Below are 18,661 nucleotides of genomic sequence, written 5' to 3' on the forward strand. Positions count from 1 at the left end.
GCAAATCCCTAGTCACTGGGGCTGTGCTCCCTCCCAGCTTTTCCTGCACCTGCAGAGAAGCTGAAAGACCTTGGATATCCCGGCAACAACTCTAAACATCACTGTTATCAGCTTTCTTCTGAGCACAAATCCAAACACAGCCTCTTGCCAGCTATTGTGAAGAAAGTTAGCTCTGTCTCAGCTGAACCCAGGACACCCAGCCATCTCCATGGAGCTGGTTTCTAGCCTCCCTCCATCTCTTCAAGGGGGAAGACCCCGAACCCCGAACATACCCGGCGCTGACCGAAGATCCGACCCCTGAGCCACAATGCCCCGTTTCACTACCTTGTGTGATGCTCCCAGTTGCCCTCCCTGCTCTGACGGTGCAAATAGCATCCGTCCCCCCCGCTCCCTCCTGCCCCGGGTCTGAGCCCAGCCCAGTTGTGCTTTGGGTGGTTTGGTTTTAATCCAAATCAGCCACTTCCCAGGCTGCTGGGCTCCCCACAGGGCTCTGGAGGACTCCCGGGGCTGTGCCTTATCCATCCATCCTTTGATTGAAGATCAGGCACCTCTCCTTCACTTTCTAATCCATTTATAGGTGTCCCTGCTTAGTTTGAGAGCTTATCGGAGCCGGGCAGGCGGCTCTGCATCTCCTGGAAGACTCCTGGCTGTGGCCAGGGCAGAGGAAAATCCCCTAGATCCTCTTTTTCGCCACTTCTCTGGGATTTAAGGCCATGGCATACCTGCAGATGGGGGGAAAAGCTGCACTCCACAGTGTGACACTGCAGCTGGGAGCTGGGGACAGCTTGTCCTCATGGTCCCCAACCTCACCTGGTGCCTACCAGTGGCCCAGAAGCCAGGTGGCAGGGCAGCTGGGGCTGATAGAGGTACCTACAGGCAGGTGCTGCATAAATTTGTTCTTGTATTTTTATTCTGAAAGCATTAAAATCAGGCTGGCAAGTGCCCCCAGCCCTCTGTACTCAGCTAACCCTCACTGCTATCCTGTCTCGCTGCAAGGGCGTTGCTATTTTTGGTGGGAAATGCTCCTTTTTGCAGCCGTTCCCCAAGGAAGGACGGTTATCGTGGTCCCTTCTGTTTGCCATGGGGTGCTCCTGGCCTGGGAGCCTGGCTGGGGGGCACAGTGCAGGATCCAGACAGACATTCCTGGGGGGTGGAGAGCTTGGACAGGAGCATGAATCAAAGAAACTAACTCAGCAGTCAGAGTTTGTAATGTTCAGCAGTATTCCTCTATTTGCAGCGCTGGGGATGGCTCTGCCGTCAGTGCTCCAACGGACGAGCAAAACTGCAGAGAATAAATAGATGTTGCAAACTTCTACATATTTGGTAAATTCCCTGGAATTATTTGACATAAACATAAGATTTCCTGGAGCTCATTAATATATGCAAATGGCCTTTTGCTCATGCACAGAGGTTCTCCCTAGTAATCTTTAGATGGTCCCGGGATGAAGTAAGAAGTCTTCCTCAGTTTGCCTTGAACTTTCTTCTGATTCTGCACTGTGGTGTCCCTTTTTCTCCATTTTCTTGTCTTTGCATTGGCTCATTTCTTGATTAATGCCTGCAGATATTCTTCCTCACCTGATTGTTCTATTCCTAAACCATTATGGGTACAGTTAAACATTCAACCTCTGAGACACCTGATGGCCTTCCATCTATTGCCCAGCTATGCAACGTTCCAGAGTTAATTAAAAATTTTACAATAGAATCATAGAATCCCAGAATGGTTTGGATTGGAAGGGACCTTAGAGACCATCCAGTGCCACCCCTGGCCATGGGCAGGGACCCCTCCCACTAGCCCAGGTTGCCCAAACCCTCATCCAGCCTGGCCTTGAACCCCTCCAGGGATGGGGCATCCACAGCTTCTCTGGGCAACCTGGGCCACTGCCTCACCCCCTGCACAGGAAAACATTTATTCCTCACATCTCATCTCAATCTCCCCTCTTCCAATTTAAATAATTCAGCAGCTTTCCTTCAAGCACCCCGATGGGATGGGGTTGGGCAGGAGCTTTGTGCTGTGCCCTGGGAACGGAGCCACCACCACGCTCTGACCCGCTGACCCGCGGATCGCGTTGGGCTGGCCAGGGTGGGGGCTGCCTAGCTCTCTCGGGTGGATTTTCTCTCTCTTTTAATCTCTTTGCTTTTCGGGATGAAAGCCTGATTGTGGGTGCGATCTGTGCAGGCGACGCGGGGTGAGGAGGGCTGAGCGCTGGCAATCACCATCCCCAACGTGGCATCCCACTTCCCTTGCTGCCTCCGATGCCTTGTCCCATCCATCCCATGCTGCCTACTGCTCTGTTCACCCCACTGGGGAGAGCATCCACGTCCACAGCCCCACGGCTTCACCTGCCAGCCATGGGGCAGAGCAAGAGCTTTCCACCCTTTGCAGATCTGGGGACTTTGGATCCACAGAATCCCTGCCCACAGTGCTGGGACAACGTACACAGACATGCTGGGGACATTCCTGGGGCCATCATGGGTGTGAGGGTGCTTTTGCTGAGCTCCTTAAGCTTTGCTGCCTGTTTCCTGGTGTATTGAGGGATGGGGGGTGACATATCCCTAAATCTGAAGCAGCCAGCGATACACGGGCACCTAATCTGGCACCTCTCACTGCTGCTCTCAAACACTTCCCACTCGCTGGCATTCCCAGCCCTGCTTTAATCCATATGGATGCTCACGAGCCGCTCGCCGGCATTCCGAGCCCCACTCTAATCCATAGGGATGCTCACAAGCTGCTCGCCGGCATTCCCAGCCCCGCTCTAATCCATAGGGATGCTCGTGAGCTGCTCGCCAGCATTCCCAGCCCTGCTCTAATCCATAGGGATGCTCATGAGCTGCTCGCTGGCATTCCCAGCCTTGCTCTGATCCATATGGATGCTCACAAGCTGCTCGCCGACATTCCCAGCCCTGCTCTAATCCATAGGGATGCTCGCGAGCTGCTCGCCAGTGTTCCCAGCCCCACTATAATCTGTAGGGATGCTCACGAGCTGCTCGCCGGTATTCCCAGCCCCACTATAATCCATAGGGATGCTTGTGAACTGCTCGCCAGCATTCCCAGCCCCACTATAATCCATAGGGATGCTTGCGAGCTGCTCACCAGCATTCCCAGCCCTGCTATAATCTGTAGGGATGATTGCGAGCTGCTCGCCGGCATTCCCAGCCTCGCTATAATCTGTAGGGATGCTCACGAGCTGCTCCTGTGCGCGGTGCTTGCATAACCCAGCGGTGTGCATGCACATGTGCTTGTCGCCAGGCTCTTCAGAGCCTTAATCCCCACCGGCCGGGAGAGCTTGGCTCTGGGAAAGGCTCGTCCGGCCCCACCACCTCCTGGGGCGGCCGCTCTCAGTGGGGTTTGCTGCACATTGGGGGGCTGTGGGGTTGTCCGAGAGCAAGCATGGGATGGTGCCTGGGCATGGCAGGGGCTGGGGATGGAGGTTTTGGCGGGGCTTTGAGTGATTTGGGGACAACTGATGGGGACAGGGATGACCCTAGTGGTCCCTGGGGAAGCCATGGGGCAGGAGTGGGGCTGGGATGGAGTGAGGAGCTGGGTCGATACTGGGGTGAGGCTGGGGGGTGGCAGCAGCCCTGAGGCATGGTGATGGGCAGAAAAGCAGCTGTTTATAGGGACGAGGACTGGCTTTGACCGCTGCGATTGCTCTTCCTCTTCCTCCCCATAGTGGCATGCTTGGGTCCTATCCTGCTGTGGGGTCTCAGCATCACCAGTGACCATCCCCACCAACCCCAGGCTGAAAACCGCACCAGTGCGAGCAGTTTGGGATGGGAAAGGAGAGGGAAAATCGAGTTGGGACAAGCAGAGATTCAAAAGCTCTTCATTTCTTGGAGGGACATCAGCTGGTGCAAGAGATTTCACTTTGAGCTGAGCAGAGCATTTGGTTCAACCTAAGCTTCAATATTTTCCTTCGGTTTTAACGGGTTTTATTTGTTTAACTTGAAAATTCAAGTGAAAGAGAATTTCACACTGTAATACTGCTCTAAGCCCCCAGTCGAAATTTGGTTTGTTAATGCTCCATCAAACCCTTCTCAGCTTCTTCTGAAACCCTTTTCCTTTTTAAGTTCTTCTCAGCAGCACTGTGAAACTCGTGTAAATTCATGAAACATTTCCACATTTGCATTTTTCACCCCCAAAAATCCTGACTGCAAAGTGTCACTCAGCCCTGGCACCGCTTGGTGACTGAAAGAGCAACTGAGAGCAAGGGGAGCATGCTCCTGGGCTAACCCAGGTGCTTGGCTTTCATTTTTTTTTTTTTTTTAAGGGAAAATGAACTTTCCTGCATCCTAGGAACTTCACAGTGGGTTTTCTTTCCCCTCTGACGCAGTCATGGGTGCGATTGGTCTGTTTCAGAGGAGCGCATCATATCCCAGAGGATGTGCTGGCTTTGCAGCTCTGCTTTGGCATCGCTCCATGCGCAGCTCGGGACTGGTGGCACCTGCCACACCTGCTGGGCCCCATCTCTCTCAGCTGGGATCTTATGGGTTCTTATGGGGTGCCCCATAAGAAGCTCGATGGGGCCCCACATGCTGGACTGGGGCAGATATTGCTCATTCCTTTGGAAAGAGATTTTGGATGATGCCAGGTCCTGAGGCTGTGTCAGAGGCTGGCTTGGGACCAGGGGACCCATCCTGGCCGGCTGTGGCTTTGGAGGGAGCTGTAGCCTGATGGAATGCTCCAAGGTGGGTGCTGTGCTGGATTGTATCAAGGGGACGGTGGGGATGGAAGCATGCTGATGGTCGTGACTGGGATGCTTTAAATGCCATCGAGCACTTCTGGAATGGTAGAGCAGTTTCTGGTGTTGTTGGTCATCAAACCAGATGGATAAATGCTGGGATGCTACGTTCCCCCTTCTTCAAAGCACTTAGGGAAGCCAGGAACAGATCACCTCCAGCCTGGCTGTGCTTCACCACTGACTTCTCAGTGTTCCCACCGGTGTCCCCATCTCTTACTGGTTGGGTTTAGATGCGAGATGCTGGAGGTCCCGGTGTCAGGACTGGGGCACTGGCTCCATCTCCATCCCGCCTCCCCGCTCACAGCCGTGCCCTGGTTTCTGCAGGAGTTTGCAACGCTGACGCGGGAGCTCAGTGCATGCCGGGAGCAGCTCCTGGAGAGGGAAGAGGAGATCTCGGAGCTGAAAGCCGAACGCAATAACACCCGGGTAAGCACAGCAAACCTGCTGCATGGCTTTCAGTCCCCAGAAATGTGGGATGTCGCACAGTCGCATCGCCAGCCCCCGGGGTGGTGCGAGCCTCGTGCTTCCCCTCTTGCAGCTCTTGCTGGAGCACCTGGAGTGCCTGGTGTCGAGGCATGAGCGGTCCCTGAGGATGACCGTGGTCAAACGTCAGGCTCAGTCACCGTCCGGTGTCTCCAGCGAGGTCGAGGTGCTGAAGGCACTCAAGTCACTCTTTGAGCATCACAAGGCGCTGGATGAAAAGGTGAGTCAGGCTGCTGGGACATCTCCTGCCCTCGTGCCGTGAGCATCCCCTGCTCAGAACTGACCTCTCAAACCTCCTCCTCCCTCCCCCTGGTGCCATTTATTGTTGTTTAGCTGGGTGGTGACATGGGGTCCCTCAGAAGGAAGGTCTGGGGTGTCCAGAAGCTGCAGCACCCTTGTTTTAGGAGCCTGGGGGGCTGCTGAGTGGGTGCTGTGGGTTTGAGGCTGTTGGGGACAGGGAGCTTACTTCCCCGGGTCACTTACATGGTGGTGGTGAGTGCTGCATTTGGCACCCAGGTTCAGTCTTTGCATGAGAACTCATATTGTTCCTCCAAATTCATTTACCTCGAGCAGCTCCTTGCTCTGCTAAAAGACGTCTTCAAGCTGCCCCAGCCGTGGGTCTCCTGCAAGAATCGGTTAATCAGTTTGGTCCAGGCTGTTCCTCTCCAACGTGCTTTTGATCTCCCAGGCGATGGGCTGGAGCATCACTGAGCCTGTGCCCTGGTCGTGAATCCACCTGAACCTGGCTGTCCACCAGAAAAAAGGGGCTGGGAGCTTGCCTAGATCCTGGGCACCCTCCTCCTGGTTAAATAATGACTTTTCCTGTTTTATTGCACAACTGCAGGTTAGGGAACGCTTGCGAGCAGCTTTGGAGCGAGTGGCAACCTTGGAGGAGCAGCTCGTGGATGCCCATCGGCAGGTAAGAGGTGTCTGAGCCCTTGCTGGGTGCCCGCTGGGCTGGGACTGCTCCGTGTTCTGGTTTTGAATGCATGTTGAATTTGCTGAAATACCACCCTCAAATCATCGTGCAGATTGGAGAAGTGGTCTTTGGGCATTTTTAACGTCAAGCTTTTATTCTAAAATTGCTTTTTACATGAAGGCTTGCCTGTATTAAAGGAAACCTTGTAAATATTCAGAAAATTTTTGTCTCCTGGGCAAGGTTTCCTCTGTTGTTTTGCTATTTGGTGTTCATTTCACTGACAAAAACAACCTGAACTGGAGTCATTTAAGGGGGCTGAGAGTAACTTGGCTTGTTGGCTTTTCCTCTGCCTCCGCAGAGACTCAAACCTCGCTGCTCCGAGCACCCCGTCCTGCATCCCCTGTTCCTTTCCTTGCTCGAGCCCTGGTGTGGCGACATCTCTGTCCCCAACATTTAGCCCTGATCATCTTGGAGATGGTGAACCGTGCCTTCCTTCCTGAAGTTTGTGCCCAACCACTGCTGCCTAAAGGAAAGAGCCATCCTCATAGCCTCTGCCTGGCCAAATTTTGCTCCTTTTTCCAGTTCCCAGGATGTATCTCACGTGTGTCCCCAGGCTGGGGGGGAGGCAGTGCTAGGCCTTCGCTCGTCTTGCAGGGACCTCTCCCCATCCTTCCCCAGGGGAGCAGGGACTGATGTTGGTGTTTATCCCCTGTTCCTGCTGGTGACATCTGCACCGGGTTTGGAGTCTGTCTGGCTGCAAAGTAGTTAGGAGGGAATCCTGGGATCCAGGTCTCAGGTCTTGGAGGGCTCAACCGGAAAAACTTACTGCTGGGGCTTGGGCTCTTTGCGTGCCTGCAGCGAGCACTGCTGTGTCCAGGTGTGATGGGTTTGCCCTTGGCTGGGAGCCAACCCCACACATCCGTTCACTCACCCTCCCCTCACCCAAGGATGGGGGAGAGAATTCAAGGGGTAAAGGGAAAAAGGATTCGTGGGTTGAGATAAGAACAATTTAATAACTAAACTACAATAATATTGAAAATAATCCTATATACAAATACACAAATGAGTGATACACAGTGATACTGCCCCCCACCTGATGACCAAGGCTCAGCCTGTTCCCGGCTAACGATCCCGGAGAGTCCCGAAACCGCGCTCACAGAACAGAGATAACAGTCCGAGCGTCCCAGACCGAGAGCTGACCAGGGTGGGGGTGGGAAGGTCTTGGGAGAGGGACCACCTGGAGCGAGATGACCTGGAGCAAAAGGGATCCGGAACAAAAAGGGACGAGCTTCTGGAGGGTCCTCACCTATATACTGGGCATGACGTGTATGTTATGGAATAGAGGAGTGGCCACTTTGGGTCTCAATCCCGAACCTAAGATCAAATCCTGGGCTGGTCACTGGGGCTGTGCTCCCTCCCATCTTCTCCTGCCTGTGTAGAGAAGCTGAAAGACCTTTGCAGCAGCATAAGCATCCCTGTTATCAGCTTTCTTCTGAGCACAAATCCAAACACAGTCTCTTGCCAGCTATTATGAAGAAAGTTAACTCTATCTCAGCTGAACCCAGGACACCATGCAAGATGTGGCTTCATCCTCCATCAGCCTTCACAGCATCTCTGCCTTTCCCTCTCTTCTTCACCCCATCCCTCCAGTTCCCCCCCAGCCACAGGCACTGGCTGAATATGATGCTGGCAGAAGCTGGCAGGAAGCTGGTTGCGGACCTGGATGCACCAGGGCTGACCTCACCCGCGGCCAGACCAGCTGGTCTCATCTGCTTTCCCTCGTTAATTAAGGCCTGTTGTCATGCAGGTGGCAGCTCTGCAGCAAGGTGCTGCACGGGAGGCCCCGGCGGGTGAGCGGGATGAGAGGGAGCCCAAGGAGCCGGCACAGAAGCTTCCCTGGAAGGTGAGAGCCCCAGAAACCCCTGCTCTGACCCTGCTCATCGAGGCCATCCTTTCTCCAACCCTCTTGTCACTGACTCCAGGGTGCTGAAAACTTTTTTGCCCTCTCCCCTGGGTCCAGGCCCCTGGGAAATGCCCTTCTTGGTGGATACAGGTCTGAGTAGAGGGGAATTTGTGCTCCTGCTCGGATGCTCCTAGGGACTCTGCTTCCCAGAAATGCTCTGGGAGGCCTTCAGCCATCCCTATTCCCTCGTGCCTGTGAGAAGCCACATCCCTGGCTAGCAGAGACTGTTGACAGGGGGTCCCAGAGCCCCAAGTCCCCCATCCCCACCGCCTCACTGGGTCCCTGCAGGGCCACGTTCCCCCGCTGCGTAGCTGCAGGCAATGCCAGCCCGTCCTTTGGGGCAGCCCGGCATCCGCCTCCCTCTCTGCTGCCTTGCAGCGGCTCTCCAACGGCTCCGTCCACCCGGACAATGAGGCAGGGCGGGTGGTGGAGCTGCAGGAGCTCCTGGAGAAGCAGAATTTCGAAGTGGTCCAGGCCAAGGAGCGCATCTCTGCGTTGGCTGCCAGCGTCGCCGAGCTGGAGGAGGATCTGGGCACCGCCAGGAAGGATCTGATCAAATCGGAGGAGATGAGCAGCAAGTACCAGAGGGACCTCCGAGAGGTTAGACACTGCCCTCTCGCACTGCCAAGCCCGTTGCAGTTGCAGAGACGTTCACAGCAGCTTCCACGTGCTCTGGGCTGGGAAGGGATTGTGATCCCTGTTGTATGCAGGGTGAAGGCTAGTGTTCCCCAAAAGAGGCCACTGCCTTTGGGAGATTGTCCCCAGGTCCATCCTCTGAGGTTATAAGCAGACACTGAGATACCCCGGTGTGCTGCAGACCTGGGGCAGGGAGCTGTGGCCGTGCTAGAAGGTTTTTCTGGGATTGCCTGACTCTCCCTCTATTGCTCTCCCATTCTGCTGTCCCTCACTCCTGTGCAGAGCAGGGTTTTCATCGCATGCTTGGACTCGGGGATGTCCCACCCTCCCAGGAGCTGGGTTCCCAGTTATTCCCAAATTGGTGGTCACAGATCAGAATGTGACAGCCCTATGGCTTCTCCAGGCCCTGGCTCAGAAAGAGGATATGGAGGAGAGGATCACCACGCTGGAGAAACGCTACCTGGCAGCCCAGCGAGAAGCCACCTCCATCCACGACCTCAACGACAAGTTAGAAAGCGAGTTGGCTAACAAGGAGTCCCTGCACCGCCAGGTACCACAGCTGGACCCAAAGGCTCCCCACCACCCTGGGGAAATGGGAGGGAGATGCAAGTGCTGGGAATGGGAGCAGCGGGTAAAGCTTATGTGCTGGGCACCCATCCTGCCCTGTCCCGCAGTGCGAGGAGAAAGCCCGGCACCTGCAGGAGCTGCTGGAGCTGGCGGAGCAGAAGCTACAGCAGACGATGCGGAAAGCGGAGACGCTGCCCGAGGTGGAAGCGGAGCTGGCCCAGCGCATCGCTGCACTCACCAAGGCAAGTGTGCGCGGTGCTCAGAGACGGCTGGGACAGCAGAGAGTGCAGGAACCAGAGGAAATTCCTCTGAGGAAGAGGCAGGTTTGGCCAAGCCCTCCAGCGAGGGACCCCCTGGCAGGGCCAGAGCACCCTGCTCCTGTTCCCAGCCTCTGCGCTTTGTTGTCCTCTGCCTCCCCTGTGGCTGCAGGGATAATGCAGGGGCTTCGAAGCTTCTGATATGTCCTGCGCACAAGGGGTTTGCTCCCTTCCCTCAGCTCCTTTCTCCAAGGCAGAGGTGGCCCTGTCGGTGTGGGTGGCCTTTGCCTTGTGCTGGGACCGCTCTGGGATGAGGAAGAAGAGAGGGACCCAGGCTGGATCTGGGAGGGTGCAGGCCTGGAGGGAGGTGTGGGTAGAGCCAGCCCTGCCCTTCCTGGGCACTGGAACGGGTGCTGAGTCCCTCACAGAGCACCTCCATCTCCCATCACCCTGCTATCAGGGCTGGTTTGGGTGCCCAGTGAACCCTGGCAGGGCTAGAGGCGGTGGGAGGGAGCACTGCACCCCAGGGAAGGATGCTGATGCAGGGATGGAGGGATGCAGGAGAACCCGCATGGTTTTTGTGAGTGTCATCCGAGAGGGCTGCTCTGCTTTTCCCAGGCAGAAGAGAGGCATGGGAGCATCGAGGAGCACCTTCGGCAGCTGGAGAGTCAGCTGGAGGAGAAGAACCAGGAGCTGGCCAGGGTAAGCACTGCTCAGCCTGGACCGGGGAGTCCTTGCGGGTCCTGATCCGGCCCTGGTGGTCCTGATCCTTGCCATGGTGCCTGGGTACCCCAGCACACCACAAAGGGCTGACGCTTGCTGGTGTCGCTGAAGGAGGATGGGGAGAGGACCCTGGTTAATCCTTTCCTATCCAGGATCTCTTAAAGTAGAGCCCCCCCAGGAGCTCGTGATTTCCCCCTCTCCCAGGCATCCAAGTCTTGCTGTTAACATGCCACATCCACTCCTCTCCCAGCATCACCCACTGGGCCAAGGTGGGACCCCAAATTCAGGGTGGAGGGGGAAGCTCCAGCTGCTTTTCCCCCCAGCCTGGATCAGCGTCAGGGCGAGACCGATGGGTGCTGGGAGCAAAGGGTGCTACCCTCAGAAAGACGGGGAGGCTGAGCCGGTGCATCACGGGATGCACAGTCCCTGCAGAGCTCCTTAGCCAGTGCCTGGGCTGTCCACAGAGGAGGCTGTGATGCCCATTTCTTGGGTTGCCCAGGTGACATTACAGCTTGTGCCCCTGGTGAGGCCTCTGGTGGGTTTGCCCTTGGCTGGGAGCCAACCCACACACCGGTTTGCTCACCCTCCCCCCTCCTGAGGATGGGGGAGAGAATTAAAGGGGTGAAGGGAAAAAGGACTCATGGGTTGAGATAAGAACAATTTAATAACTAAACTGCAATGATATTGAAAATAATCCTATATACAAATATACAAATGAGTGATACACAGTGATACTGTCCCTCTACCTCCCGATGACCAAGGCTTAGCTCATTCCCGGCTAACAATCTCAGAGCAGCCCGAGCATCCCAGACTGAGAGCTGACCGAGGGAGGGAGACGACCCTGGGAGAGGGACCACCTGATGCGAGAGGACCTGGACAAAAGGGATCTGGAACCAAAAGGGACGAGGTTCCGGAGGGTCCTCACCTATATACCGGGCATGCCGTGGATGATATGGAATAGAGCATTGGCCACTTTGGGTCTCGATCCTGAACCTAAGATCAAATCCTGGGCTAGTAACTGGGGCTGTGCTCCCTCCCAGCTTCTCCTGCCTGCAGAGAGAAGCTGAAAGACTTTGAATATCCTGTCAACAAATCTAAACATCACTGTTATCAGCTTTCTTCTGAGCACAAATCCAAATACAGCCTCTTGCCAGCTACGGTGAAGAAAGTTAACTCTGTCCCAGCTGAACCCAGGCCAAAGCCCCTGGTTGTTTTCGTCTATGGCATGGATTTGGAGAGACCTTTGCAAATCCCAAGGATCAGCACCCGTTAGGGTCTGGAATGTGCTCCCAGTGTGGCTGTCCCTGGCAGATGCACAGGTCAGACTTCCCTGAGGGTCAGGCAGGCAGGATCTCCTTGGATGTTGTCCCCTCTCCTGTTCATCCCTGGCTGGGAAGTGGCAGAGACCGGCAGAGCCCCAGCGGAGGGTCCGATCTGTGCTGTAAGGGGTGGATTTGTCCCCAAAAGCTGGGCCTGGGGGATCAGCTGTGACAACACCAGCAGGCAGGGGATGGCAGGAGGGTGCTGAGCCCCTCGTGGCAGGAGGAGCCGATCCGCTGGGTCTGACGGGGCCGGTTGCCGTTTGCTGTTACAGGCCCGCCAGCGAGAGAAGATGAACGAGGAGCACAACAAGCGGCTCTCGGACACCGTGGACCGTCTGCTGAGCGAGTCCAACGAGCGGCTGCAGCTGCACCTCAAGGAGAGAATGGCGGCCTTGGAGGAGAAGGTAGTAGCTGGGGGCCAGGGGGTCTTCTGGGGGGCTTGAGGGGTCCACAGCCTCTCCGTCACGGACCCTCAGCCAGCTGCACGGCAGGGGTTTGGAAGTACTGTTTTGCCAATCGACGGGGTTAGCACAAAGGACACAGGCACCAAATTAAAGAAGTTATCTTGTTTTTACTTACATTTGAAGTGATAAAATAATGAGGAAAATAATACAGTGAAAAAAAGCAAGATAAGGTAAAGCAGCAAAATAATAAGGGAACTACTGTTGCAAGGATGAAATAAGGTAATGCACCTAATCATTACTACATAGAGTTAGCAATAGTGATTAAGAAAGATCCATCACCAATTGCCCTCATAATACATTACCACCATCGAGATTTGCCGTCCAAGGATTTGGAGAACCCTTCCCGACAATTGGGAAACCTCCACACAGTCCGTCCACTGTATAGATGAGGCTTCCAAATTTTCCTGCAAATGTTCCTCACTTTATTATACAGTTGAATAAACAACTTTCTATCTTAAACTGTGAAAAACATCTGGTGTGGTTTTCTCCTTGTTAACTTCTGTCTTGAGCCTGGCTGGGGCAGGAGAGGGAAGATAACAAGAACAAAAGAATCTAGTAATCATGATTATGCATCTCTCAACAAAGCTTGTCACGACTTGCCACATTCCTTTGCCTTCTGTGGCATTAGAGTACATCTGTGCTTAATTTTGGCTACTGTTACACAATGAGTATCTTTCTGCTGACTAATCTTACACGGCAAGCGTTACAGCAAAGCTCTATAAGCATTACAACAAAAATTTCATAAATTGGCATATATAAATGAGGTAATACATTGCATATGTGATCAATATTATACATATTAGATATATTGTTAGGTTGTGAGGTTCATCTAGAGGTCAGCTTTGGAGCTGGTATTTCAAGTACCTGTGCAGGGCTGGAGAAATGATCACATGCAGGATGCCAGCTGGGTGCTGGGGCTGGTGGGAGCTTGAGGAAGCATGTTCTGCATTGCACCCTCGCCTCCAGCCAGCCCCGCGCCCGGTAAGACCCACTCCCCACCACCTTTCACCTCTGACAGCAGCAGGATTTGTCCTGCTCCATTCCTTCACTTCCCTGTGTCTCTTCTGGAGCAGCCTTGACTGCAGCCTGTGCCTGGCTGTTAGAGCAAAACCCTCATGCATTTTGCAGGAGAAGATGCAGCGTTCATCCTCTCCCACCTGCCCATCCCCTCCACGTGCTGCCTTGAAACCTTCCTGTCCCCCAAGTTTGGACTGATCTACCTGCTCCAAGCCAGGGCAGAGTCCATGAGCAGCCTCTCAGCTCCCACCCTGCTCTTCCTGGGCATCTGGGCTTTCCTTTGAGGAACCAGCTGGAGCTGCTTCTGCCCCAGCATGACTGCAATTAGCTGGGAGAGCAGGTGGCTCGGAGCAGGGATTAACCTCACAATGTCCATGGGAGGTCAGGCCTTGCTAATTCACCTCTGTTTGGGTTCCTGCAGGGACCAGCTCCCCTTAACCAGTCAGAGCACAGAGGGGTTGCATCCCCCAGCTGATGCCTCCAGGACTGGGGCTGTCTCCCCTGCTGCTCTGCACATCCTGTCCCCAACGAGATGTGGCTGTGGCAGCGTGTCCAGTTATCCAGCAGACAGATCTGAGTGGCTCTGGATAAAGAGCAGGACCCAGCACGTGAGGTTGAGTCCAAATTCCCACCCCAGCAAGCAGCAGGGACCAGAGCGGTGGCACCTTGTGAAGGGTCAGCATCTGCTCCCCAGCACTGGCTCACCCCAAGAGTTTCTCCAGGTCTCCCATAGGCAAAAACAATCCTGTTTGGCTGTCAGCACTTCCCAAAAAAGAGCACTAGGTCAGGCAGTTGCAAACACATCTTCTTTTCCCCCTGCCTATTAGATGGAGGGGACATTTTTGCCCTTGATCCAGCTGCTCGAGGAGTTGATCTCCTCTCAGACATATTTCCTGATCTTCAAGCCCTGCCCATCAAATCTCTAATCACCGCTTGCCCTCCATAGCCATGCCCCGGCCCTGGTGTAGGGCAGGAGTTGAGCTACAGCAGCCCTGCTTGAGGAGCAGGAGGTTTGCAGAGAAGACCGGTTCACAGGCAGGCGGGTGAGGAATAGCTCAAGGAGCTGTTGCCATCCCTCCTGCCAGGCGTCCATCACACCATCCACGCAGCGATTCCACGCTGGCCATGCCCGGGAGGCCTCACAACCATTTTCTAAACGGTCTCTCTTTTTTTCTTTCCTGTTTTTGTTTCCTTTTGTTTCGTGTTTTTTTTTTTTTCAAAGAACACATTGTTACAAGAGCTGGAAAATACCCAAAAGCAGATAGAGGAACACCAGCACGACAAGGTAAATGCTGCTGCGGGGAGCTTGCCCTAGGGACTGCGCTTCCTCACTCCTAACCCCTGGCTAGTGGCACTAAAATACCCCAGTTTCGGAGGAGCTGGGATCCCAAAGTGCCCAGCAGCAGGAGGCCACACACTAACCCACGCAGTGGCTGGATGGAAGCTGCCACCCACCTCCTTGGAGACCCCTGGTTGGGTTCCCTAACAGGCACGTTCAGTCCCGTCTCCATATTTCTATCATTCCATCCATCCCCGACTCCCCGCCGAGGCCAGGGCGGCTTCGCCCACGTGGCCAGAGGAGGGTTTACCCCAACACTCCTTGGTGCAGCCCGCCTGCCAGGGACACTGCTGCTCAGGCAGCCACGTCCCCAAGGCTTTCTCGACCCCCTCCATCAAACTGGGGGAAGATCTGCTCCGTTCCCACCTTGCACAAGGTCCTGTAGGTCTTTGCACCTCCCCTGCTCTCAAATAAAGCATAAAGTAGGTTCTGCAATATGTGTCCTCGTTGGCTCGTGCTGGAAAGCTGGAGGGTTGCAGCTTTTTGAAGCAACAGGAGCTTTTGGGATGTACCCCACATCTCATGCATGGTTGGGGAGATCGGGGGGCTGCTTTCCCTCTTGCCCGGGGCTGTGCTCTCCCAGACGCTCCCTGCCCACGGCGAGGATGTGCGGCTGCTGCTCCCATTCCCCAGCCGCGGCTGCTCAGCTCCAGGCACAGCTCAGAGACTTGCATGCCGCTGCTGCATGTCCCCTGCCCTGGTTCAGCATGTTTGCCCACAGGACTGGATAATGCTGTGCCCGGAGGATCCCATCATCTCCCCTGCCTCCCCACCCACCCACAGCCTCCCCCTTGCATCTCCCGCAGGACAGCATGGCCACTCAGTGCAGGGACAGGTTCCCCATGAGGATGGGGCCGGCAGCAGGAGGGACAGGGCCAGCATCACATTTGGCGAGTGGGTCCCTCACTGTCAGCCCTTTGCCAAGGGGAACGTGTGTGCCCGGAGGATCCCATCATCTCCCCTGCCTCCCCACCCACCCACAGCCTCCCCCTTGCATCTCCCGCAGGACAGCATGGCCACTCAGTGCAGGGACAGGTTCCCCATGAGGATGGGGCCGGCAGCAGGAGGGACAGGGCCAGCATCACATTTGGCGAGTGGGTCCCTCACTGTCAGCCCTTTGCCAAGGGGAACGTGGGTGTGCGGTCTGGAGCAAAACCAGAGCATCCCAGTGGGACCGATTTTCCTTCATCTCTCAAACCGCCATCGCTTTGAGCATGCGTCTGTCTGGCTGGCTTGTGATCGCTTCCTCCCTTCGCGGCATCGCCCCGGCATCGCCATTTCACTGTTGCCTGCATGAGCTGTTTCTATACCAATGTGGCAAAGGTGCTTTAAACGTGGGATAGGGATTTTTAAAGGGAATATAAACCTGGAAATAGCTGAGGATAAGGGTTGCCCCAAACCTGGCTGCTCCTCAGAGCAAAACCAACCCCTGCCTGTCTCTTGTCTCACCCCGAACAGCGGCGGTTGTCCGACGAGATTGACAAACTGAGGCTGGAGGTCGATCAGCTCAAGACCAGAAGTGGGACGTTTGTGGAAAGCGTGCACACAAGGTAAGGTCCACCTGCCAAAGCCCTGCCAGCCCGTGTGCACCCTGCTTGCATCCTGAACCCACAGCTTTGGGGGCATTTTGCTTTGAGGGCCCCAAAACTCTGTTGGCATCAGGCATTTCTGGTTTCACCAAGCTTCAGGGCAAGGCTGCAGGGTGGTTCATCGCAGCAGGGTCAGCTCCGCCTGTGCTGTCCCTGGCATGGGACACAGACTGTTGAGAATAGCCCAGCCCAACTGAATGGCCCCAGATTTGCTCTTCTAAGGGGGAAAAACTGCTGAGCATTGGGGTTTTTTTCTGCACAAAGTGCTTAGGGATTAATTTTCTATGAAAGCAGGGTGTTCACCAAATGCCTTTCCCCCTGTGGAGTGCTGGGGATGGGCTGGTGGAGGAGGAGGGACCTCTTTGGAGGTGTTGCATGCAGAGGAGAATGAACCCCCCTATTTTTTCCCCTCTTTTCTACAATGGTCCTCCCACACCCTTTCATTTAAAATGAGATGGGAGATGGGGATGTCCCAGCCCAGAGCACCAGGAGGAGAGGTGAGTCCATTGGGTCTCAGCCTCCGGCACTGACCGAGGTACTCAGCACCACTGCCAGAAACCAGAGGGGTAGAAAAGGAGGGTGCCAGCATGACACACACCCCACCGCGTCGCTGCGGCCGCCTGGGAGACCACGTCCTCTCCTGAGCACTTTCCACATGGGGTAGAGGCAGCGAGGGATCCCTGAGAGTGACCACCAGCGGGGAAAATCCACCTTTCGGGAAGGCTGGAAAAGATGGAAAGGAGCCAGTGTAACCAACTTCAAATATGTCAGCAGCTGTGGCGGAGAGGAGAGGGTCTGGAGGCCCCGTGTCTGCCTTGGAGCGAGGAAGAGCCTGTGAGGCTGAAGGACAGCTGAGTGCTAGAGGAGTGTCTGGACCATGTGTGGGACCTCTGTATGGGCCTGTAAGAACAGGATGGACAATTATTTATTTTTTTTTAATTTCTTGGAGGAAAAATCAGCAAAAAGCTTGAGTTACAGAGGCCAGAATAATCCCCCAGCTGAAATGTCAGCTTTTGTCTGAGGCACCATTATCTGTTTTTAGCTCGGGAGCAGCTTGTCAGTGGCTCCGCAGCTTAAATCTCCTTGAAACTCAGGCTGTGGCTTCGTCTGCAAACACTGAGCTGACGCCAAGCCAAGCTGCTCATGTTCGTGATTTTGTCTGGGCTCGGAAGGATGCTGGGGTGGGGAGCCCAGATCCGTATCTGCGCTGCAAACCAGAACCACCAAGGTGGAAAAACCTGATCTGCCTTGGACATCTGCTTTTGTCATCTTCAGTCAAAAAAACCTCATGCTTCCTATGGCAATGCATCTAGGGAGTAACGACCCTGTGCTCCGGGAAGGTGTGCTCAGCAGTGGTGTTGGGTCTTCAGGGCGAGGAGCAACCAGGCAGCACGGAGAGATGCAGTGAGTACCATGAGCAGCACAAAGTGGCCTCATGTCCAACAGCAGCCACTGTGTCGCTCTGCCTGGCATGGAGACCCGCTCCCGAGCACCAGCCCGAGAATGGAGGAGGAGGATGAAGAAGTCCCAGATGGTTTCTGCTGGGACATCCCAAACAGTGCTCCTGTCCCCGCACCTGGAAGATCTGTTTCTAATGGGATTTTATTCATCAGGGTTTTTTTCATGAAAATGTTGAAACAAACATAAAAAGGAGAAAAGCTCCTTGGCTGGCCCCTGTTGTGCACCATGGGGATGGAGAAGACAGGCACAAATGTGTTGTACGTGTTGGGATGTACAAGCCGTTCTTGAGAGTGGAGGAAGGGAGGGGACTGTTCACCCCATGGCTTCACAGCAGACCCACTACGCAGGCTGGTTTTGGCCAGAAGTGCCTGGATGCCCCAGTGGGTACTGCAGCGAAGAGGGAGGTAGTAGCAGGGTAGGGCCCAGGGCTGTGCTTCCTATGGTCTGTGAGCACATCTCCAGGGCCAGCCTGGGAGGAATGGGGCACCTTTTTCCAGATCCTGGTTTTGCATCATTTCATACAGAGCAAGCAGACATCGCTGGGGTGGGCATCCCAGAGTGGCCTTGTCCTCCTCCTCTGTCCTGAGCCAGCCTGGGCTGTGAGGGGAGCAGCCCTAGGACAAGGAGGTCCTTGCGTGGAGCAGGGTCCACAACAGGGCTCTTTCTCCGTAGGTCCCATATGGGCAGCGCCACGGACCTGCGCTTCCCACTGAGCGCCGTGGTCCATGCCCCCGCCGAGCCCTTCGGGACAGCCCCGGGCTTGCCTCGGGCGCAGAAGGGCCGATTCGCCGCCAGGCGAGAGGAGCCAGCCAAGGTAATCCGTCTTCATGGCAGCATGGGGGCCGAGTGGGGCTTGGGGTCTCCTCCCCCCTTGCCCACTGGTGTCACATATCCCTGATTTGGGGACATGGGGTAATTTCCTTAACCTGGTGCATGGATGGGGGTAACATGATAGGAAGGGTTTCCCCACTGGCATTGTTTTGAAGTGTGACTGTTGTGTAGAGGCCTCCAGTTTGGCTTTTGGAGACATGAGGGTGCTGTGTGGGACCAGTGGACCTTGTTCCTCCAGGACTGGGAGCAGGCTCAGGCAGGCAGCGTCCTGGCCGCGGGACCTCATGCCTTTGACAGTGACCCTGACATCTCCGATGTGGACGAGGATGACCGCGAGGCGCTCTTCAGCTC

The 18,661-nt window shown here is 55.2% G+C and overlaps 1 protein-coding gene across 1 annotated transcript in view; it reads left to right on the forward strand.

Moving 5' to 3' along the window:
- The first annotated feature begins 5,317 nt into the window (after window positions 1–5,317).
- Window positions 5,318–18,661, forward strand: part of PPFIA4 (protein tyrosine phosphatase, receptor type, f polypeptide (PTPRF), interacting protein (liprin), alpha 4) — a 25,965-nt gene continuing 12,621 nt past the window's right edge. Inside the window, 12 exon segments of the mRNA XM_010083061.1 lie at window positions 5,318–5,442; window positions 6,067–6,141; window positions 7,949–8,044; window positions 8,483–8,704; window positions 9,144–9,290; window positions 9,415–9,630; window positions 10,183–10,266; window positions 11,882–12,013; window positions 14,313–14,375; window positions 15,888–15,979; window positions 18,152–18,293; window positions 18,549–18,647. Coding sequence (XP_010081363.1) covers window positions 5,332–5,442; window positions 6,067–6,141; window positions 7,949–8,044; window positions 8,483–8,704; window positions 9,144–9,290; window positions 9,415–9,630; window positions 10,183–10,266; window positions 11,882–12,013; window positions 14,313–14,375; window positions 15,888–15,979; window positions 18,152–18,293; window positions 18,549–18,647 — 1,479 coding nt within the window. The 5' untranslated portion in view covers window positions 5,318–5,331.

Source organism: Pterocles gutturalis, unplaced genomic scaffold (assembly GCF_000699245.1).
Source record: "Pterocles gutturalis isolate BGI_N339 unplaced genomic scaffold, ASM69924v1 scaffold16885, whole genome shotgun sequence".
NCBI lineage: Eukaryota > Metazoa > Chordata > Aves > Pterocliformes > Pteroclidae > Pterocles > Pterocles gutturalis.